Below are 24,766 nucleotides of genomic sequence, written 5' to 3'. Positions count from 1 at the left end.
CTGGAGAAGGGTGAGTCTGATAGGAGAGGACAGAAGGCCATGGAAGGAAGAAAGAGCACAGGAGGGACACGATGGGCAGGCAGTGAATGGTGAAGGGGGGCATTATGGAAAGTTCGAGAAATTGATGTCCATGCCATCAGGTTGGAGGCTACCCAGATAGAATAGAAGGTGTTGTTCCTCCGGCTGGGTGTGACCTCATCGCGACAGTGGAGGAGACCATGGACTGACATGGCGGGATGGGAATGGGAAGTGGAATTAAAAGCGGTGGTCAGTGGGAGATCCCAGTTCTTCTGGCGGACGGTGTTCGGCGAAGCGGTCTCCCGCTCGGGTCTCACTGACATACAGTAAATACATTTATCATTTTTATTTTTCACTCTCGCTTCCATGCTCTTTCGCCTTACGTGCTGTTCACATCATCACCGTACCAGGTAAGTGTCAAACCGGTACATGACATGACACAGTCCGAGTCTCCTACATCTTTATCAAGTCAATGGCGAGGACTATCCCGCCATCCCCCAAAAAACATTAGTTCATAGTCAGAGGGTGGAGTAATACTTTAAGTTATTTGCAGCCTCTGTACTTGCCGACATTGAGCAACTCTAACTCGGCTGACCAACAGCTGTGTTAAACGTCCCAGACGTAACTGCCCCCTTCTCGTGCATTACATCAACCCTTGTTTACCAAGTGCATTTCTTCCGGGCGGCCGGGAGGAGAGACTTTACTCGGGACTTTGCATCTTGTGACTGGAAGCTAATCGCTGACTCACATATATAAACCACGCACGAAAGCACGTATGTTTTGTCAGAAGATAAGTCGACTTTCCACAGCTACTTGATTCACTGAGTTCCTGCAGCAGTTTTTGTTTCTGTGTCTGAATTTCGTTCATTCCCCCCCCCCCCCCCCCACCCCATGTCGTTTCCAAGCAGACAGCCTAGAGCTATTACTAACGGTAGTTTTCGCAAAGAGCTCGGGACCGCCTGTGTTTTTTTTTCAGTCGTCAGCAAAAAGGAGCCTTCAAAACAAAACATTCCTTCCTTTCTCGACCACAGCTCGTTAATCATAAAACTCGACAGACTGTTGGACTGTTGCGTGGTGAAGTTCGCCTCCTCCGTCCTCAGCAGTCTCTCCGCGCCAATGATGAAGACTGGCCTCCTGGTACAGGTATACTAAATCTTGTTTCTACATACTCGCAAAACAGTGAAGGGTATTATAAGTGCTGATGTAGAAATCTAGTACTCTAACAGTATTTTGGGGTAGTATTCGAGCATTCCTTGCAAGACAAGCAGTGGAAGCGGAGAGAAAAGTAAGAAAGTGAATAAAGTCCTTAGGCTGTTATCTATCAAAACACTAAGTAATAGCCTTTCGTGTTTAGAAGTGCTGTTTGAACTTTACTAACAAGAATAAAATCAGTTTGCTTTTCCGACACCCTATCTTTAGCAATAAACAATCTGCTGGAGGAATTTAGCAGAGGTAGGGTAGTTGTATCTGTAAGAGGAACTGTGGACATTTGATGCAGAGTTTGGACCCTCTCCTAAACCCCCAGACGTTGCTGGATCTATTGAATCTTTCTCCAGCGGACTGCTCATTTGTTTACATTCTCCCGTGTATCAGATTTCAAGTGTGGATGCAGTGTAGAGCCCTGAGATTTATTTGGCGATACGGCACGAAGTCGGCCCTTTGCCCCGACAAACCTGATTAACTCTAACCTAGTCATGGGACAACTTGTAGTGACCAAATAACCGGTAGGGCTTTGGGCTGCGGGAGAAAACTGGAGCACCCGGGGAAACCCATAAACCCATGCATTCCGGGGGGGGGGGGGGAATGGACAGAGACACCATAATTGAACTCCGAACTCCAGAACAGCCCGAGTTGTAATATCTGAGACTAAATGACAATAATAAAGGTGAGTTGGGAATATTATTGTCAAAAGGATTTTGTAATATTAGCCAAATGATCCTCAATGGATTCATCAGAACCCTGACTCAGTAGTCAGTAGTAATCTGAACCAGCAGCCATTGACTTGACACTGTTAATCTTATTTTAGAAATCCTCAATTTATTAGAAGTAAGTCTGAGTTCTCTAGAAGTGTTCCTACAGTCTCCTGTAAGATAAATCACAAACAATTTCTCTATGCCCTTATGTAACTCTCTAATGTCACAATACACTTCAACTTGTGTATTTTGCTTTGCACCCTGTTACTGGTTTCAGCTTTACACTGTGTGCAATAATCACCAATGTTTGTTTGAAGCCCATTATGTTATTAAACTCTTAACTGATTGATCAGTAAAGAATTTGTGAAACTAACAGATTGATCTTAAAGAAGGTTAATGCCCTTACTGAGAAAATTGTCCTCTGTTAGCTTTTGTCTTCTGTATCTAGCTTTTAAACCTTGGTCCCATTGATTGCTTACAGTGAGGATGGATCATTAACCTCTTGGTATTGCAATGTATAATTACTTTTAAAATGCCTATTACTGATTTAAGGTTTACAGCTTGAGTTGTTCACCCAAAAGAGAAAAAATATGAAGTTTAAAGGGAAACTTGCTTTCAAGTGATAAATTATCATACAATTTTTACAGTTTTAATAATTCATGAAATGATATATTATACAACTTTTGGTAATCTCTGCTGGCTCCAATTCTGCTTCTGTGAATGTCAGATGTCTTCATGAATCATCTTATTTTTAAACTTTGCTAAATTGAAGTTGTTACATAGTCGTGGGTAATTTCTGCTGGCTCTGTTTCGGCGAATGTCGAATGTCTTCATGAATCTTTGCTAAATTAAAGGTGTTGAATAGTTGCAAGAGCAAGATTGTGTCTGCTGTGTGTGTGATAAATTGCTTCAAATTGCAACTAAAACTTTGAAAGAATACAAGAAAATGTACTAGAGGCAGAATCCATAATCTTATAAATTTACTACTTTCAATTATTGATGGCACGTTTTGTGTTTTCTTCAAGACCGACAAGTTGTATTTTTCCATGAACTATTAGGGAATGTAACACTTTCTTTGGCCTTGCTCATGTGAATAAAAGGAAAACGTAAACGCGATAAATTTTGCAGACACTGGAAATCCAGAGCAACATACACTAATTGCTAGGGAACACTAGAACACTTGAATACTACAGCACAGTACAGGCCCTTCAGCCCTCCATGTTGTGTCGACCCATATAATCCTTAAAAAAAAAAGTACTAAACCCACACTACCCCATAACCCTCCATTTTTCTTTCATCCATGTGCTTGTCCAAGAGGCTCTTAAATCCCCCTAATGTTTTAGCCTCCACCACCATCCCAGGCACCCACAACCAGTTGTGGAGAGCGCCCTCTTCTTTGTGGTGGCGTGTTGGGGAGGCAGCATTAAGAAGAGGGATGCCTCACGTCTTAATAAGCTGGTAAGGAAGGTGGGCTCTGTCGTGGGCAAAGTACTGGAGAGTATAACATCGGTAACAGAGCGAAGGGTGCTGAGTAGGCTACGGTCAATCATGGAAAACCCTGAACAACCTCTGCATAGCACCATCCAGAGACAGAGAAGCAGTTTCAGTGACAGGTTGCTATCGATGCAATGCTCCTCAGACAGGATGAAGAGATCAATACTCCCCAATGCCATTCGGCTTTACAATTCAACCGCCAGGAGTAAGATATGTTAAAGTGCCGGGGTTAGGACTCAATGTATTTAAGTAAACTACTTAAGAACTTTTTAAAAGCTATTATTAATGCTTTTTGAGAGGGTGATTTTAGATGCATATCATATTTTTACTGAGTTAAGTATTGTATGTAATTAGTTTTGCTACAATAAGTGTATGGGACATTGGAAAAAATGTTGAATTTCCCCATGGGGATGAATAAAGTATCTATCTATCTATCTATCTATCTATCTATCTATCTAACAACAAAACTCCCCTAAACTTCTCTCCCTTTACTTTGTACATATGCCCTCTGGTGTTTGCTATTTGTGCCCTGGGAAACAGGTACTGGCTATCTATGCCTCTCATAATCTTGTAGACCTCTATCAAGTCCCCTGTCATTCTACGCTCCAAAGAGAAAAGTCCCAGCTCTGCTAACCTTGCCTCATAAGACTTGTTTTCCAATCCAGGCAACATCCTGGTAAATCTTCTCTGCACTCTCTCCATAGCTTCCACATCCTTCCTATAATGAGGTGACCAGAATTGAACGCAATACTCTAAGTGCAGTCTCACCAGAGATTTGTAGAGTTGCAACATGACCTCTCTACTCTTGAATTTAATCCCCCTAATAATGAAGCCTAGCATCCCATAAGCCGTCTTAATCATCCTATCAACTTGTGCAGCGACCTTGATGGATGTATGGATTTGAACCCCAAGGTCCCTCTGTTCATCCACACTTGTAAGTAACAGACCATTAACCCTGTACTCAGCCTGCTGGTTTGTCCTTCCAAAATGCATCACCTCACACTTATCCGGATTGAACTCCATCTGCCACTTTTCTGCTCAACTCTGCATCCTGTCTATATCCTCTTGTAAACTTCGAAAACCTACAGCTCCATCCACAACTCCTCCAATCTTCGTGTCATCTGCAAACTTACTCACCCATCCTTCCGCCTCTTCATCCAGGTCATTTATAAAAACCACAGAGCAGGGGATCCCAGGACAGATCCTTGTGGCACTCCACTAGTTCCGACCTCTAGGCAGAATACTTTCCTTCCACTACTACCCTCTACTTCTTTCTTGTAAGCCAATTTTTTATCCAAACAGCCAAGGTTCCACTGATCCTATGCCTCATGACTTCCTGGATGAGTCTCTCATGGGGGACTTTGTCAAATTTGTGGACTTTCTGGAATTCTGCAGGTCAGGCAGCATCACCAGAAATGAATAAACAGTCAAAGTTTTGGGCCAAGACCCTTTTTCAGGACTGGAAAGGAAGGGGGAGGGGTGAAAGAAGCCACAATAAAAAGGTGGGTGGAGAGGAAGGAGGCTAGCTTGAAGGCGATAGGTGAAGCCAAGTGGGTAGGAATGATGAAGGGCTGGAGGAGAAGAAGAAATCTGATAGGAGAGGAGAGTGGACCATGAAAGAAAGGGAAGGAAGAGGGAACACGGGTGGTGGAGGTGATAGGCAGGTGAGAAGAGATATGAGGCCTGAATGGGGAATAGAAGTAGAGGGGGGATAAATCCCCAGGGCCTGACAAGGTGTTCCATGTGGAAGGCAAATGCAAAAATTGCCTGTACCCTCGCAAAGATATTTTAAACAGCGTTAGAGACAGGAGAGGTACCAGATGGTTTGGAACGTACCCAATTTTGTTCCGCTGTTTAAAAAAGGCCATAAACAGAAACCAGGAAATTATAGGCCAGTGAATCTGACATTGGTTGTGGGAAAGTTATTGGAAGGTATTCTAAGGGACTGGATATATACATATTTGGATAGACGTGGACTGATTTAGGATAGTCAGCATGGCTTTGTGTGTGGTAGCTAATGTCTAACCAATCTTACTGAGTTTTTACAGAAAGTTACCAGGAAAGTGGATGAAGGCATTGTTGTCTACATAGACTTTAGTAAGGCCTTTGACAAGATCCTGCACGGCAGACTGGTCAAAAAGGTTCAGTCATTAGGTAGTCAGGATGAGGCAGTAAATTGGATTTGACATCAGCTTTGTGGGAGAAGCCAGAGTGAGTGTAGATATTTGTCTCTCTGACTGGAGGGCTGTGACTAGTGGAGTGCTGCAGGGATCAGTGCTGGGTCCATTGTTGTTTGTCATTTATATCAATGATCTGGATGATAGTATGGTTAACTGGATCAGTAAATTTGCAGATGACACCAAGATTGGGGGTGTAGTGGACAGAGAGGAAGGCTATGATGGCTTGAAGAGGAATCTGCATCAGCTGGAAAAATAGGCTGATAAATGGTAGATGAAATTTAATGCAGACAAATGCAAGGTTTTGCACTTCAGTAGGACCATCCATACTCCACTGAGGTTGGGTGGGACTACAACCAGAGGTCATGGCTTAAGGATGAAGGTTGAGAGGTTTAAAGGAACATGAGGGGAAACTTTTTCACTCAGAGGGCCAAGTGAGTGTGGAATGAGCTGACAGCATGGATGGTGCATGTGAGTTTGATTTCAACATTTAAGAGACATTTGGATAGGTACATGGATAGGAGGTGTCATAGTGCACTCATGAAAGACTGGATCCCGGTCCAGAGGCATGGTGGAACCCCCAGGAAGAGAAAGAAATGAGGTTATACATCAGAGTTTGAGCCCCTCTGAGCAACAGCACAAGACAATTCATCCTTTCTGACACAATGACCCCACAAAGGCACTGAATGGGAGACCTCTTTAAATATTCATAGAATGTGGGCAATGTGTGCCAGCCACAATCAACTTAACATGATTAAACCAAAAACACAACTCTAGTTCAAATATTGATTAGTAAATGCAGGTGCGCAAGTACACTGGAAGCTCAACACTCAATGGCATACCACAGGGCTCATGGTAGCAGGGTTATGGTCCCACTGCAGGTTGATGGGAATAGGCCGATTCAGCATGTTTCAGCATGGACTGGTATTTCTTGTAAATCTTAAATAATTAATCTGAATTTAAATTCCACAGCTACCATGCTTGGATTTAAAAACACACACAAAATGCTGGCGAGCAAATCATTAGGTCAGGCCGCATTTATGGAGTTAAGTAAGTAGTCGACATTTTGGGCTGAGACTTTTCTTCAGGACTGGAGAGGAATGGGGTGGGGGGGGGGTAGGACAGCAGGGGTAGGATATCTTTATTGTTATTTCAAACACCTAGATTACTGCTATGCCACCTTCTTACTCACAGATATTTTTAGAATTAAGCTCCCACTTATGTTATTCAAAGTACCTTTAGTTTCAAAAGTATGTTTACTATATACAGCCCTGAGATTCATCCTCTTACCAGCAGCCACAAAACAAAGAAACCCAATAGAACCCATTTTTTAAAAAAAAGACTGTCAAGCACCCAATGTGCAGGGGAAAAGACCAATTGTGCAACCAATGAAAGAATAAAAGTAAGTGAATGGCATTTGGAATTGAAGTCCACGACAGCATGTCCACAGACATAAAGCCAGGCATCATTGCAGCCAATTTAGGAGCCCATGAGCTGCAGGCCACAGCCTCATTTCAGCACAAAGACGTGTAAACCTCACTGAGCAGTGAGCTGAACCAGCCTATCCTTCACTTCCGGCCCTGACACCCCAAACTTTTCAATCTGGCCTGGCACTGAAATCGCCCAAACCTCTGGTCATTCCTTGCATTCAGATCTGGGCTCTTGCCACTCCGATGAGGTCACGGTCACAGGCCCGGTGTTCGCTGCTTCGATTCAGCACGTACCAGATCTTTTCAATGTGGCCTGGAGCTCAAACAGGTCTTTCCTCACTCCTGGGCCAAGGCTGCACCTCAACCCTTGCCTTGGTTCTGATCGACTCCAGGTCAGCTCCAGCAGTAGCTGAACATTAACACGTTCTCTGCTCTCAGGCCCAGATCCCACCATCTCGATTCAACCCACACTTGATGCCATGCTGCAACCATCCCGCATCTTCAAGACTTCAGTTCGTACCACAGAAATGCCAGGTTGTACAGACAGTTCGAAAGCACACTTCTGAAAGGGAAGTTACAGGCTATTAGTAAATGGGGGCAAAAAGAATCATTTACCACTTTTAAACTGGTATGAAGGATGTTATGAGTCAGAGAACTTTGATAAACTAGATATAAAATCTAAAATAGATGAACCTTTGGGCTGCGGGGAGAGGGAAGGGAGTTGGTACCTTTGAAAGGAATGGTCCTGGGATATCACAGAGCTAAGCTGCAACTATACATCAACAATAAATTTTAGAATGGGGAACTTGGCTTCACCTAATAATATGTAAAGGCAAGGAAAGCTTTGAGCCGCTTTACTAGATCATATAGTGAAGGCAACCATACTTATAACCACTTAAACAGGTTTACTAAATGGTGGGTGTCAGGGTGGAGATATGTCTCTACCAAAGGAGGAGTACGACACTCCTGCTCCTGCTAGCCTGTGGGTCACCCTTAGGCAGGGTATAGCACCTGCTCAAACCCACCCCAACCCCGATCAGGGTCCCATCAAACAATGGGAAAAGGCAGTGGACAGTCGTATGAGCAGCTGGTGTATATTGCAAGTCCTGGTTATGCAACCACTGACACCAGGCAGACAATCTCTGAAGAGTATTGATAATGGCTGTGGTCACCCGTCTTGTAAATACCCTGCCCTGAAGAAGGCAATGGTAAACTACTTCTGTAGAAAAATTTGCAAAGAACAATGGTGGTCAAGACCATCACCGGCTATTTCATATGAAATGGCACATACTGATTATGATGACTGAAATTAGAAAGACAAAAATTATTATTTTTATTATTCTATTATTTCAAAAAGCATTTATTCCTAAATGGCAGTTAATTTCTGGGCGCATCTAAGGTAAGTGGTATAATGTTAGTAAATGTTATTGATGTGGAAAAGTGAAGGCTACTCTTTGTCCTAGCAACTCGTGAGGCTTGTTGATGACAAGGTTAAATAAAAGTTGGAGCCATGTTTCCACCGGCTATTAATGTTGTGCTGATGCTTCAAAATTTCCCTTTTATTATGCTCAGACACAAATGTGACTTCATGTAAAACTGTTTGCTTTTCCATTGGACTCAGAGGGAAAACTGCAGGATTTAATCACTATCCACACACTACACATCTGCTTCCCTTCTCACTTCTCTGCTTGATCTCATGCATTTGGATAAACATTTTTAATTAACTATTACAGAAGACAAAATTTGCTTTTGTTGCTCACATTTAACACACTAATCCTATTCTTAAAAAGTTGAATGCCGACCTTATTTTGCAAGCAAAACACTTCCAGTAATGTCCTTTGCCATGTGCGTTACAGTTTCAAAGCAGTTCAAAGATGTCAAAAGTCAAATGCCATATTATATCATGTTTTTAAATTTGCAAAATAAATTGGTGTTAGCTTGTTTCATTTTGGATGCAATGTTGAAAAGTCTGAGCCCCATATGTTGGTATAGCTGATGTAATCCAAATTAGGAATGTGTTTTCAGGTGGACTAAAATTCAGTTAAAAAAGTTATATTGGAGTCTTCTTTTGCCCATTATGCCACTGGCATTTAGGGCAGCAATGAAGGTCTTCCAACTCTGCTGGTGTTCATGGCTTCCCTTCTGTTTACTGTCAGTCATGCATGTCCCAGGTGGCAACTTGGGAATACCATCACTCACGATGTAGAAGGATTCTTCATTGCTGTTTCCATAACAATTTTGTTTTACCAGTCAGGGTTGTTAGCCATAAGCTAAACCCCCAAGCCTGGAGGACCAGTGGACCACTCTTAGTCTGGCCTCTACCCTCTAAACTTTTTTCGGTGTGGGTGACCTTGCCAAAAGCCAGATCATAAAGCCCTGACTCCAGCCAGTATAGCTCTCCAGGATAATGAGGCATGTAAGCTTCCAACCCAACACAAGGAGGACTCTGGAGTCTACCTAGACAATTATACCAGATTTAGTAATTAATTGTCCAGTTCATTCTTTTGTTGTCTGTTTAAAATATTCCTACTGAAGTATTTTCAATTTCTTTGAAGAGGAATTATGGATTCTGTAGGATGTGAATTCTGTTTGTGAATGTTTGACTTACTAGGTTTGAGAACCATTGGGAGAACTCTTCATTAAAGAATAGACAAAATTTCCTGCTGTTATAAGAGAGAGTTAGTAATGTGATCTGGGAGAAGAACAGTAAAGAAAGATGTATTCAAAAATCAAAACTAGCATATTGTGGGTTCTTCTGAACTGTCTCGAGCAAAATATTGCTTACTTAAAATCACTTGTTATGTGCCGTGTCATATGACTTAGGTGAGCAAGGTCTTTCCATGACCATGATTGTTACTGGCAAATTGTTCTGCAGATGTGGATTGCCATTGAAGTGGAGATGTATCTCTACCAAAGGACGTGTGAGGCAGTCCTTCACTCCACTAGCCTGCAGATCACTCTTGGGCAATGTGTAAGACTTGCTTGGCCCCGGATCGGGGGTCACACGAAGCCATGTAAGCAGCTGGTGGATGGTAGTATAAGCAGTTGGTGCATATCTTAAGTCCTGGTTATGCCACCACTGTTGCCTGACAGACAGGCTCTGAAGAGTATTGCTAATGGCTGGGGTCACCCGTCTTGTAAAGTTACTGCCCATAAGACGGCAATAGCAAACCACTTCTGCAGAAACATTTGTTAAAGCAATCGTGGTCATGGGAAGACCATGATCGCCCATGTCATACGACACAGCACATCATGATGATGATATACTGATAAAAGCAAGCTAGCAATATGGATAAGCTAATCAATCTCTTGAGCCTGCACTGGCAAGCAATAAGTTTTGGCTGCTAATCTATCCTAATAAAAGTTCCCACCTTATCACCATTCCTTGATTCCTTCAAAGTTGAAAGTGAATTTATTATCAAAGTACATATATGTCACCATAAACAACCCGGAGAAACATTTTCTTGCAGGCATACTCAATAAATCTACAGTATAGAATAATTACTATAACAGCACCAACTTGGGTGTTCAAGGTGTATTTCAAATTCAGTAACTTGAAATCAAAATTGCCATCAAAGCAGTGATTGATAATGCCTGATCCCTTGCAGCAGGGGCTCCCAACCTTTTTTATGCCATGGACTCCTGCCATTAACCGAGGGGTCCGTGTAGCCCAGGTTGGGACCTCCTGCCTTTCAGCAATCTGAGCTAGAGAACTTCACAGATTCACCACCCATTGTGCAAAGAAATTCCTCCTCATCTTGGGCCAAATGACCTAGCCTTTTTTTTTTGAGACTTTGATTTCTAATTCTGAACTCCTCAGGGAAATATACTCTTGACATGTTTCCTCCTGACCCCTTTCCCATGGCAAAGCTCACTCATTGAAGATAGTACGTTTTGTCCTGTTTGCCTATCGGGAAGAAGGTGCACTCTCTGCCTAGTTTCTGAGTTAACAGTTTCCTGGCCATGATGTCTTACTCAGGGCAGAGATTCCATTGTTGGGACTGTATATGAGTCTTGACATTCTTGGTCCTGATCTTCTTACTGAAGACTGGACATTGTCTTTGTGAACCTTTTACTTATCATGGGACAGTAGCTGCATACCAGTGACCACATAGATTTTCAGAGGGAGGAACTAATCCAGTGGCAAGCAGATCAGAATAACTGGTAACCAGGTTGTGGTACACGAACATGAATACCAATAAGTGGACAGAGATGGACCCCCTTACTGAGGAACCTCCCATGTTGGACCTGGTCAAATGCTTAACTAAAATACACAAACAACATCCACTGCCTTGTCTGGTAACTTCATCAAAACTCTGATTGGTTTGATATGACCTACCAAACACAAAGCCATGCTGACTATCCTTAATGAGTCCGTGTCTACCCAAATACTTAGGTGAATGATGATAAGCCTAATTCTGACTTGGGTCTCTATTGTGGACGGGGAGTGGGAAGGTGGCAGGGAGAAGGGAAATCATGGTTGGGAAGAGGGGAGGGAGCGGGAAGCACCAGAGAGACATTCTGTAATGATCAATAAACCAATGGTGTGGAATCAAATTACCTTGACTGGTGTTGCAGGGCACCACCCCCTACTGTGGCACTTGTTCTCTGTCACCTATCTCACATCCTTCCCATGGTGCTCTACCCTTGCCATTCCCAGCATCATTGCTCCCGCCAGTTTTACAAACTCGCTCTCCACTCTATGCTGGGAAATACAGGACTGTACAAAGGTCTTAAGCACGTATGCCATGCACATGCTGACTCTATTCATTCTTCTGACCCAATTCAATCTCCATCCTTCCTGTCCCTCAATTACTTCTTTAGTCTTGGCCCTTCCGCAGATTGAGCTCCTTCTTCTACATAAGAACATAAGATATAGGAGAAGAATTAGGCCATTTGGTCCATTGAGTCTGTTCTGCCATTTTCTCATGGCTGATCCAATTTTCTTCTTAGCCCCAATCTCCTGTCTTCTCCCTGTATCCCATCATGCCCTGACCAATCAAGAATCTATCAATCTCTGCCTTAAATGTACATACAGACTTGGCCTCCACAGCTGCCTGTGGTGAAAAATTCCACAGATTCACCACTCTGTCTAAAGAAATTTGTCCTCATCTCTGTTCTGAAAGGACACCCCTCTATTCTGAGGCTGTATCCTCTGGTCTCAGACTCTCTCACCATAGGAAACATGCTCTCCACATCCACTCTATCAAGGCCTTTCAGCATTTGATAGGTTTCAATGAGGTCACCCCTCATTCTTCTGAATTCCAGTGACTACACGTCCAGAGCCATCAAATGCTCTTCATATGACAAGCCATTCAATCCTGGAATCATTTTCATGAACCTCTTTTGAACCTTCTCCTGATAAGGGGCTCAGAACTGCTCACAATACTCCAAGTGAGGCCTAACTAGTGCTTCATAAAGCCTTGACATTACATCCTTGCTTTTATATTCTAGTCTGGAAATGAATACTAACATTGCATTACCTTCCTCACCACAGACTCAACCTGCAAGTTAACCTTTAGAGAATCCTGCACAAGGACTCCAAAGTCCCTTAGCACCTCAGTTTTTTTTGTATTTTCTCTCCATTTAGAAAATAGATAGATAGATAGATACTTTATTCATCCCCATGGGGAAATTCAACTTTTTTCCAATGTCCCATACACTTGTTGTAGCAAAACTAATTACATACAATACTTAACTCAGTAAAAAATATGATATGCATCTAAATCACTATCTCAAGAAGCATTAATAATAGCTTTTAAAAAGTTCTTAAGTCCTGGCGGTAGAATTGTAAAGCCTAATGGCATTGGGGAGTATTGACCTCTTCATCCTGTCTGAGGAGCATTGCATCGATAGTAACCTGTCGCTGAAACTGCTTCTCTGTCTCTGGATGGTGCTATGTAGAGGATGTTCAGAGTTATCCATAATTGACTGTAGCCTACTCAGCGCCCTTCGCTCAGCTACCGATGTTAAACTCTCCAGTACTTTGCCCACGACGGAGCCTGCCTTCCTTACCAGCTTATTAAGACGTGAGGCGTCCCTCTTCTTAATGCTTCCTCCCCAACACGCCACCACAAAGAAGAGGGCGCTCTCCACAACTGACATATAGAACATCTTCAGCATCTCACTACAGACATTGAATGACGCCAACCTTCTAAGGAAGTACAGTCGACTCTGTGCCTTCCTGCACAAGGCATCTGTGTTGGCAGTCCAGTCTAGCTTCTCGTCTAACTGTACTCCCAGATACTTGTAGGTCTTAACCTGCTCCACACATTCTCCATTAATGATCACTGGCTCCATATGAGGCCTAGATCTCCTAAAGTCCACCACCATCTCCTTGGTCTTGGTGATATTGAGACGCAGGTAGTTTGAGTTGCACCATATCACAAAGTCCTGTATCAGTTTCCTATACTCCTCCTCCTGTCCATTCCTGACACACCCCACTATGGCCGTGTCATCAGCGAACTTCTGCACATGGCAGGACTCCGAGTTATATTGGAAGTCTGATGTGTACAGGGTGAACAGGACCGGAGAGAGTACGGTTCCCTGCGGCGCTCCTGTGCTGCTGACCACCGTGTCAGACCTACAGTCTCCCAACCGCACATACTGAGGTCTAATAGTAAAACCATTCATTTTTTTTCTACCAAAATGTATAACCATACACTTCCTGATGCTCAATTCCATCTGCCATTTCTTTGCTTATTCTCCTAATTTATCCAAGTCTTTCTCAAAACTACCTGCCTCTTCACCTATCTTAATATAGTCTACAAACTTTGCAACAAAGCCATGAATTCCATCACCCAAATCATTGACGTATAATGTAAAAAGAATTGGTCCCAACCCAGACCCTCACGGCACACACTAATCAGCAGCAGCCAACCAGAAAAGGCTACCTTAATTCCCACTCTTTGCCTCCTGCAAATCAGCCAAGTTTTATCCATTCTAGATTTTTTCCTGCAATACCATGGTCTTTCAGCTTGTTAAGCAGCCTCGTGTGGCACCTTGTCAAAGGCCTTCTGAAAATCCAAGTATACAACATCAACCGATTCTCCTTTGTCTATATTGCTTGTTGTTTCTTCAGATACTTCCAACAGATTTGTCAGGAAATCTTGTGCTTGATTCCATCATCCTTCCCTGAACTGGGCAACTCACCTGTATCTCTTCCTTCTGGCTTCTTGCTCTCAATACATCTGCTTGCCCTAAGTTCCTGTGGATAGAGTCTGGCACTGTCATGATGCAACTTTTCTTCAGCAGTAGGCTCAAGTGGCCAATGGCAGTGGCTTCTGGATCATGTACAGCAACCCATGCTCTTCATTGTCCATCAACATAAGCCCAAGCACTTCATTACTTCTCCAGTGAAAAGGCACGTGGCTGGAGAATGGAGTGAAATTGATGGATGCCTGCCATGTTTGTTTCTGATTTCAGTGTGTCAGAAACTCAAGGTGATGTGTTATAAGTTAATATGTACAAGGAGTGCAAGAAATGGATGCTTCAATAATTTATAACAAATCATTAATGTTTGGGTGAATTAATTATGTGCTCTTTTCCATCGTGATAAATTGTTAACTTTTATTTAAATAAATTTCTTGCTCGTCTGAGATTGGATATTGAACAAAAGGGATTGCAACTTGGAGAAAGTGAATATTGAAAGAGCCTATGGTAAAATAAAGGCTTAAAGTTTAACTACTTGTGTTAACCAATGTTTCAGGTAATATAGCACAACTGTCTTTACTAATCAAATAGTAATTTACGTGATTTGCATATAGGTACTAACATTAATTAGTTATCCACAATTACTTACCAAAAAAGCAAATTAAATTTTGGAATGATGTTTCAAACAGATCAATTGAATGTACTATTTATTTAGACATACAGATGGTAACAGGCCCTTCTGGCACAGTGAGCCTGCTCTCCCCCCACCCCCATTACACCCATGTGACCAATTCACCTACTGACTTGTACGTCTTTGGAATGTGGAAGGAAATCAGAGTTCCTGGGAGCAATGCACACAGTCACTGGAAGAATGTACAGACTCCTTAGAGACAGTGGTGGAGTTAAATCCGTGTTACTGGTACGGTAATAGTGTTATACTAATTGCTACCCCTTTGATTAAGTTGTAGTTAGTTTTAAAAGTTCATATATTAGTATAATTATTTTTATCACACCAGCACCAGAGTTAATGTAGATCATTACTCAAGTGAATCATTCCATCTGAAAGGATTTAAAATGTGTGCATATAAGGTAAAATATTATAATAAAGGAATTAATATTTTTTGCACAAATAGATAGTGAAAAGTTGAACACAATCATGTTATGTATCCTTGACTGGAGCCAAAATGCTGACTGCAGCATTGATGTTCAAATTTATTGAAGCAAAAATATTACTGATGATTTAGGCAACTTTTTTTTTACCTTGAAAGCTTTGAAGGTGTCATAGGACCTAGTTGAAAGTGATCAAGCACTCTGCAACTGGAGCTAAAGGAAATTTAGTAAACCTATTCAACACACACAAAATGCTGGAGGAACTCAGCAGGCCAGGCAGCATCTATGGATACTTTTTTCTGTAGATGCTGCCTGGCCTGCCAAGTTCCTCTAGCATTGTGTGTGTTAATGTCAGGCTTATGTGAAGCCATGGGAGCAGGTGGTGGATGGTCGTATGAACAGCTGGAGCATATCACAAGTCCTGGCTATGCAACCATTGACGCCAGGCAGACGATCTCTGAAGAATATTGATAATGACTGGGGTCACCCGTCTTGTAAAGACACTGCCCAGAAGAAGGCAATGCAAACCACTTCTGTAGAAACACTTTGCCAAGAACAGTCATGGTCATACGACACAGCACATGGTGAATGTCAGTTTCAGAATTTGCAAGTCAATGGATAATAGCGATCAATACATCATTTGAAAATTATTCTATACAATTTCTTGTTTCAAACCTGTTGCATAATCTGAAATAATGAATTGTCTAATAAGATGTACTCCACTGAGCATTGCAAGTTTATTTCTGGTTTTTGCACTACTTATTTTTAACTCAACTATTTAAAAGACATGTATACACTTACTGAAATTCAGCCTTATTTCCTTACATTTATTTATCACATATTTCATTGTACTACTGCCATTAAGTTAACAAATTTCACCATATGTGCTGGTGATATTAAACTTGATTCTGATTCTGAAATTCTTCTGTTGAATACATTAGAGGCTTTTCAGAGACTTTCAGATAAGTACATGAATCTGAGGAAGCTGGAACGATATGGACATAGTGTAGGTAGGAGGGATTAATGTTTGGGTGTGTTTAAAATTTACTTTTAAGCAGGTTTGGCACAACATTGTGGGCTGAAGGGCCTGTTCCTGTGCTGTACTGTTCTATGAAGCTTGTGTAGGCTTTACAGAGCTTGAAACTTGAATAAAAATTGTGGATTAAAAGAGGCATCTTGCAGCATAAGAAATAAAATAATGAACTAAAAAAGTATTCTTCACATTTATACCTTTGCAGATTGACGATGGAAAATGTGACACGCACATACTAACAAAGGTGAAAATGTTCATCAATAAACAAAATGAATGCTTGCTTAAGGTGAGTTTTTAAACTGGATTTGCTCAAAAACTTTTATGGAAAAAGGCACAGATTACCAAATCACTTAATGCACCCCGCTCATGACGGGAGCATGTGTTTTCCATGTGGTGGCCTCTAAGACCAGAGGACATAGCCTCAGAATAGAGGAGCATCCATTTTGAACAATGAGGAGGAATTTCTTTGGCCAGAGAGTGGTGAATCTGTATAATTTGTTGACACTGACGGCTGTGGAAGCCAAGTCATTGAGAATATTTAAGGTGGAGGTTGATAGGTTGTTGGTTAGTCAGGGCATGAAGGGGGATACAGGGAGAAGGCAGGAGAATGGGGCTGACAGGGGAAAATGAATCAGCTATGATGTGATGGTGGACAGACTCAATGGGCCAAATGACCTAATATTGCTGCTATATCTTCTGGTTTGATAGATATGAATAATGGGGAACAACTGGATGTCGTATTTAGAGAGATAACAAGACTACAGTAACTGCACCATGGATGTGTCTTGCGATCCCAATTTCCCTGTTATAATTGATGTAGAAATACTGTTTGGAAATTCCAACTGATAAAAATAAACACTTTTGAGGTGCAGTGGGGATACGTCTTGACTAGAGGAGGTGTAAGGTGCTCCTTCCCATCACTAGTCTGCAAGTCACCCTTGGGCAAAGTGAAGCACCAGCTTAGTCCCCCAATGATCAGGGTCACGTGAAACCATGGGAGCAGCTGGTGGACGGTCATATGAGCAGCTGGTGCATATCACAAGTCCTGGTTATGTGACCACTGGCACGAGGCAGACAATTTCTGAAGAGTATAGAATTATAGATAATGTCTGGGGTCATCCGCCTTGTAAAGGGACCGTCCAGATGAAAGCAATGGCAAGCCACTCCTGTAGGGAAAAAATTGCCAAGAGCGACGATGGTCGTGAGACCATGATCACCCATTTCATATGACATGGCACGTGATGATGAGGACATGTAATTCACATAACCTATAGACTCACTTTCAAGGACTCTTCGTCTCATGTCCTCAGTATTTAATGGTTATTTATTTATTGCTATTACTTTTTTTGAATTTGCACGGTTTGTTGTGTCTTGCACACTGATTGTCTTGTTGGATGTGATCTTTCATTGATTCTGTTATGGTTCTTTTACTGTGAATGCCCACAAGAAAACTAACCTCAGGGTTGTATATGGTGACAAGTATGCATTTGATAATAAATTTACTTCGAAGTACTGTATTTATTTATAATTTTCAAGTCTCTGTACGTGTTACTCTTGCTATTGAGAATGTTGTTTTACCGAATCAAATTGTGCCACCTACTGGAAGCACCATCTTAGAAACACAATGTAGGTTTCAGTTTACTGCCATCAATAACTTATCTGAATGTATCCTTTCTTACCCAGAAAGAGATTATTGTTCAACATTACATTTCCTGTTTTGTAAATAGGAAGCTTATGACACAAGGCCTTTGGCAAAACAAAGTATTTTCCCATGGCTCAGACAGTGCTTTTCCATTTCAGACATGTTTACACACAAATTACAAAATACGAAAACAAAAAATAACTTCTAATGCTGTAGGTCTGGGGGAAAGGATTCTGGAGCAGAACGGCAGCGTAGTAGTTAGCACAATGCTTTACAGTCCAGCTACTCGGGTTCAATTCCCGCTGCTGCCTGTAAGGAGTTTGTATGTTCTCCCCGTGACCCAGTGGGTTTCCTCCGGCTGCTCCAACAGTCCCATGGATACCGATTGGCAGGTTAATTGGTCATTGTAAATTGTCTGTGATTAGGCTAGGGTTAAATCGGGATTGCTGGGTGGCGTGGCTCGAAGGGCTGGAAGGGCTTATTCGTTGCTGCATCTCAAAAAAACAATAAATTAATAAGTAAGGCAGAAGATATTGGAATATTTAATACATTAGTAGCAAGTGAAATGTATTCAACACTTTCTGCTTTAATTATGCAAAAATAAGTACAGATGTTTCTGAAACTACCCAAGCAAATGACATTTACGCAAGCGTCCGTGTCAGGTGAGGCATTTTAATATCAGACGGTGTAAAATTAATCCTTAAGTATTTATGTGATGTCCATGATTAAATGGAACTTGATATGGATTGAGTGTGGATTTGCTTGTACTTGGCATTCTGTAACTTAATTACTTGGTGATACAGCGCAGAGTAGGCCCATCTGCCCCTTTGAGCCATTCCGTCCCAACTACCCCAATTAACCCCCAACTAATCACAGAACAATTTACAATGACCAGTTAATCCTTAGACAGTGGGGGGATTCAGCAGCATCCAGGGAAACCTGTGCATTCGGTGGGGAGCACATACAGAGACTCCTTACAGAACGGTGCCGGAATTGAACTCTGCAATGCCCCGAGCTGTAATTGTGTCGTGCTAACCGCTGTGCTATTTATCTCCCCCAACTCGTTTAGTAGAACAATGACCAGGATATTTAATGGTGTTCGATTTCCAAGAATGAGGGTTTCTGACGATTCTATCTGGGGCATGCAAGCCTTTTTTTAAAAATGGGAATTAAAGGTGAAGTACTCGGAGTGATCAGGTTTCAGGTTTGAGTCGTTGTTTGATAAGAACCAGAAAAATTAGAAATGAAAAATGCTTCAAGATGTGTAGAAGAGGAAATCTGAAAGAATAATATTATTTTAATTAGAGAATGGGGTAGGAGAAGTGGGTAAGATTAGGGGCTGTTGTAATGGAGATTGAGAAGGCTAGTGGATGGAGTGTGAGGTGAGAGGTCAAGGACACTGAAATTTGGATAATCAATGGGTTGGCATCGAGATGAATTTATTTTACTTGTTTAGTAATACAGCGTGCCTTCGACCCACCCCTCAAACCTCGACAAACTCACCTGTCCCAATCATAGGACAATTTACAATGACCATTTAACCCGTGCATCTTTGGACTGTGGCAGAAAACCGGAGCACCCGGAGAATACCCACACATTCCACAGGGAGATCATAGAGAAACTCCTTAAAGAATTGAAATGGCCCCGGGCTGTAATAGCATTGAGCTGACCACTTTAAGTGGAGTTAAGTGAGAAGGAAAAATCATGGTTATGGTCTGGAATTGCTGCTCTTGCTGCAACCTGATGGTTTTGGTGGAGCCTTTTGTAACTGCAAGGGAGGAGAGCAGGTTTTTGATTTTTGCAGATGGTCAGGAGGCCAGATTTCAATAATCTGAACGGATCATCAGTGAATGGAATATTACACAGAAGCTCTTTGGGAAGAGGTCAGTGATTATGATGGAGAATCATTGAACTTGCATTGGGGCTTGATGATTTGCAAGGCCAGGGGGGTTACAGCATGGAGGTGGTTGGGGAAAGTCAGTGATTGCTGGCTGTAATTTCTTAATTATTAACCAACAAAACAATATCATTACCAAACTATCAGGCTAATTACAAACTGTGTGAAGGAATCCTTTGGGTATTATTCCTTGCTAATGAGTTTTTATATAAAGAAGTTTAAATAACACTGTCATAAAAAAGCTATCATAACATCACTCTTGAAACAATTTAATTAGTTCTGTCTTTATGGCTAAATTACAAATTATTAGAGCAATCTGTTATAAAAAGTATTAATTTTGGCTTAAACAGTCAGGTAAGGATTAATTCAGAAATTAGGCTACTTTATGTAAGCTATCTGACCAGAAATTAATTTCATGTATACCAGCCATTCCAGTTATCTTCGAAACCAGAGGAAATTTCCTGGTAGTGTGACCTTTTCTGTTTCAGTTATCTTTCATTTTTTTCTCTACTGGAAGTAATTTCCTGATTTATCAATGGTGCTTTCTGTACACATTTGGGGTGATGACTTAACAAGTCTTCATTATTCCTATTCCCCTCCCCCTACCTTTTTTTATTCTGGCATCTTCCCCTTTTTCAAACCTGAGGAAGAGTCTTGGCCTGAAATGACAACGTTTATTCATTTCCATAGATGCTGCCTGAACTGCTGAGTTTCTCCAGCATTTTGTGTGTGTTACTCTAGATTTCTAGCATCTGCAGAATCTCTTGGTTTTATGTTTTATTATTCCCATTTCCCTCATTCATCACACACTGTTTAGGAAGAGAGAAGCTTAACCTAGAGGCCACTATGACTGTTACGGTTGCCATTAAACAGCACTGATTTACTGAAAATCCTCTACATTACATGCGCAAAACAAGCAAGCAATTTCTGCTTTCAGCTTTTGTCTTTAAAATACTTCATCCTGACAGCTACAGATAGTATTTAAGCATTGTAACATTTTGATTAACTTCTTTCCCTTTAAACTTAATGGCATTTAAACACTAATTTTGACTGCAGTAGTCATAATCAATTATTCAATTTCCTGGAATCGTGAACAGGAAACATACATTTTAGGTCATCATCATCATTATATGTCTTGTTGTGTGATGTAAGCAATCGTGGTCCCCTTGATTGTTCTCTGTGATCGTTCTTAGTAAATTTTTCTACAAAAGTGGTTTACTATTGCCGCCTTCTGGACAGTGTCTTTACAAGACGGGCGACTCCAGCCATTAACAATACTCTTCAGAGATTGTCTGCCTGGTGTCAGTGGTTGCATAACCAAGTCTTGTGATATGCACCAGCTGCTCATATAACCATCCACTACCTGCTTCCATGGCTTCACGTGACTGTGGTCAGGGAGCTAAGCTGGTGCTACACCTTGCCCAAGGGTGACCTGCAGGCTAGTGGAGGCAAGGAGCACATTACACCTCCTTTAGTAGAGATGCATCTCCACCCCATCACCCAACATTTTGGGTAAGATTATGAAAATAAAACTCCAGCTGGTGTGAAAGTTTACAGATTATTTTATTAACTGCCTTGTCAATAAAATTAATGTGGAGTGTCAGTTCATGTTAATGTTCTGTCCATGATGCCTTGCTTTTTTTCCCACCATATTACTTTACTTCAAACTTTACTTTATTGTCGCCAAGCAATTGATACTAGAGCGTACAATCATCACAGCAATATCTGATTCTGCGCTTCGCGCTCCCTAGAGTACAAATCAATAGTAAATATAACAAAAAATTTAAATTATAAATCATAAATAGAAAAGAGGAAGTAAGGTAGTGCAAAAAAAAAAACAAGAGACAGGTCTGGATATTTGGAAGGTACGGCCCAGATCTGGGTCAGGATCCGTTCAGCAGTCTTATCACAGTTAGGAAGAAGCTGTTCCCAAATCTGGCCGCATGAGTCTTCAAGCTTCTGAACCTTCTCCCGGAGGGAAGAGGGACAAAAAGTGTGTTGGCTGGGTGGGTCATGTCCTTGATTACCCTGGCAGCACTGCTCCGACAGCGTGTGGTGTAAAGTGAGTCCAAGGATGGAAGATTGATTTGTGTGATGTGCTGGGCTATATTCATGATCTTCTGCAGCTTCTTCTGGTCTTGGACAGGACAACTTCCATACCAGGTTGTGATGCACCCTAGAAGAATGCTTTCTACGGTGCATCTATAAAAATCAGTGAGGGTTTTAGGGAACAGGCCAAATTTCTTCAGCTTTCTCAGGAAGTAAAGGTGCTGGTGGGCCTTCTTGGCAGTGGACTCTGCTTGGTTAGACCAAGTCAGGTCTATTTGATATTCACACCGGGGAACTTAAAGCTTTTGACCTGTTTCACCTGCACACCACCGATGTAGATGGGGTCGTGCGGTCCGCTACTCCTTCTGAAGTCAACAACCAATTCCTTCGTCTTGCTGACGTTGAGGGATAGGTTATTGTCTTTGCACTATGTCACCATGTTCTTAAATTCCTCTCTGTACTCAAACTCATCATTACTCAAGATATGGCATATAATTGTGGTGTCATCAGCAAACTTGTATATTGATTTTGATAGAAACTTGGCTACACAATCAATCATGGGTGTACAGTGAGTACAGCAGGGGGCTGAGTACACAGCCTTGTGGGGCACCAGTGCTCAGAGTGATTGTAGAGGAGAGCTTAGTGGTCACTTTGTATTTCCATTTTCTTACAAAGTTGGGGGTAAAGTTGTGAATTTCTGTGTGAACTTTGTTTCTGCCAAGGTTTAGAATTTCAGGCTTTATGAAGTTTTGGTCAGACCACATTTGGAGATTGTGAGCAGTTTTGGGCTCCAAATCTCAGAAAAGATGAACTGGCATTGGAAAGGACCCACAGGAAGTTCATGAAAGGGTTAATTTATGAGGAGCGTTTGATGGCTCTGGGTGTGTACTCGCTGGAGTTCAGAAGAATAAGGGGGATCTCATTGAACCTATTGAATATTGAATGGTCTGGATGGAGTGGACGTGGGGAGGATGTTTCCTATATTGGGTGAGTCTAGGACTCACCCAATCAAAGGGAAGAGAATGAGGTTAAGAGGGGTAATAAATCAGCCTTGATGGATTGATGAGGTAGTCTCAATAGGCTGAATAGTCTAATTTGTTTTGTTATGGTGTCAAGGGCACTCATTGACAAGGTGGGGAATTCTTTAAGATTCTCCTTCCAGTGAATGTCAGGTAAAATGATTCAAGAATCTTAGAATACGTGTACCGTCCCTGCCAGCTCATGAGGTTCCCTGACCTTGACTGTTCCAAATGAACAAGGAATATTTGAGATGCCATTGGAAAATCTGAAGTCCGTTCATTGACAGAAACACCTTTTAGGCTAGGGCTTCCTAACCTCGGGTCCACAGGCCCCATGCTTATAGAATTGGTCATGGCATTAAAAAAAAATGTTGTGTACCCCCTCTGACCAGCTCCATCACTGTCTGGCCTGGGAATCGCAAGGCATGTGACTGCGACCATACAAAGGATTGGGAGGACTGCTGAGTGGATCATCAGGGTCTCTTTCACCCATCGGAGCTTTTTTCAGGAGAGCTCCGTAAGCAGGGCACTTGAGTGTCAAGGATCTCGCCCATCTGTCCCACAATTTCTTTGACCCTTTACCATTAGACAGAAGGTACCATAGCATTAGCACAAGACAAGTTAGGATGGGAAGCAGCTGATGCACCATCAATAACTCACGCAGAGACGTAGGAAGCGAGGTATTGGCTTTTATTGACTGGAAGAATGAACAACACTACATCCTGGGGAATGAAGCCGGGCTCAGGCCTCAATCGCCTTTATACAGGGGTCTGTGGGAGGAGCCACAGGAGCAGTCAGCAGGGGTCTGTGGGAGGAGCCACAGGAGCTGTCAGCGGGGGTCTGTGGGAGGAGCCACAGGAGCAGTCAGCGGGGGTCTGTGGGAGGAGCCACAGGAGGAGTCAGCAGGGGGTCTGTGGGAGGAGCCACAGGAGGAGTCAGCAGGGGGTCTGTGGAAGGAGCCACAGGAGCGGTCAGCAGGGTCTGTGGGAGGAGTCAGCAGGAGGGTCTGTGGGAGGAGCCACAGGAGGAGTCAGCAGGGGTCTGTGGGAGGAGCCACAGGAGCAGTCAGCAGGGGTATGTGGGAGGAGCCACAGGAGCAGTCAGCGGGGGTCTGTGGGAGGAGCCACAGGAGCTGTCAGCAGGGGGTCTGTGGGAGGAGCCACAGGAGCAGTCAGCAGGGGTCTGTGGGAGGAGCCACAGGAGCAGTCAGCAGGGGTCTGTGGGAGGAGCCACAGGAGCTGTCAGCGGGGGTCTGTGGGAGGAGCCACAGGAGCAGTCAGCGGGGGTCTGTGGGAGGAGCCACAGGAGCAGTCAGCAGGGGGTCTGTGGGAGGAGCCACAGGAGGAGTCAGCAGGGGGTCTGTGGAAGGAGCCACAGGAGCGGTCAGCAGGGTCTGTGGGAGGAGTCAGCAGGAGGGTCTGTGGGAGGAGCCACAGGAGCAGTCAGCAGGGGTCTGTGGGAGGAGCCACAGGAGCTGTCAGCAGGGGTCTGTGGGAGGAGCCTCAGGAGCAGTCAGCGGGGGTCTGTGGGAGGAGCCACAGGAGCAGTCAGCAGGGGGTCTGTGGGAGGAGCCACAGGAGGAGTCAGCAGGGGGTCTGTGGAAGGAGCCACAGGAGCTGTCAGCAGGGGGTCTGTGGGAGGAGCCACAGGAGCAGTCAGCAGGGGTCTGTGGGAGGAGCCACAGGAGGAGTCAGCAGGGGTCTGTGGAAGGAGCCACAGGAGGAGTCAGCAGGGGTCTGTGGGAGGAGCCACAGGAGGAGTCAGCAGGGGTCTGTGGAAGGAGCCACAGGAGGAGTCAGCAGGGGTCTGTGGGAGGAGCCACAGGAGGAGTC

At 43.0% G+C, this 24,766-nt stretch overlaps 1 protein-coding gene across 1 annotated transcript in view; it reads left to right on the top strand.

Moving 5' to 3' along the window:
* The first annotated feature begins 670 nt into the window (after positions 1–670).
* Positions 671–24,766, top strand: part of tmem37 (transmembrane protein 37) — a 38,416-nt gene continuing 14,320 nt past the window's right edge. Inside the window, exons 1-2 of the mRNA XM_073047565.1 lie at positions 671–1,161; positions 16,533–16,613. Of these exons, the coding sequence (XP_072903666.1) occupies positions 910–1,161; positions 16,533–16,613 (333 nt within the window). The 5' untranslated portion in view covers positions 671–909. The remainder of the gene's footprint in view (positions 1,162–16,532; positions 16,614–24,766) is intronic.

This window comes from Hemitrygon akajei, chromosome 5, assembly GCF_048418815.1.
Source record: "Hemitrygon akajei chromosome 5, sHemAka1.3, whole genome shotgun sequence".
Lineage (NCBI taxonomy): Eukaryota > Metazoa > Chordata > Chondrichthyes > Myliobatiformes > Dasyatidae > Hemitrygon > Hemitrygon akajei.
The sequence above is the reverse complement of the archived record's forward strand: the minus strand, read 5'-3'. Positions and strand labels throughout refer to the sequence as shown.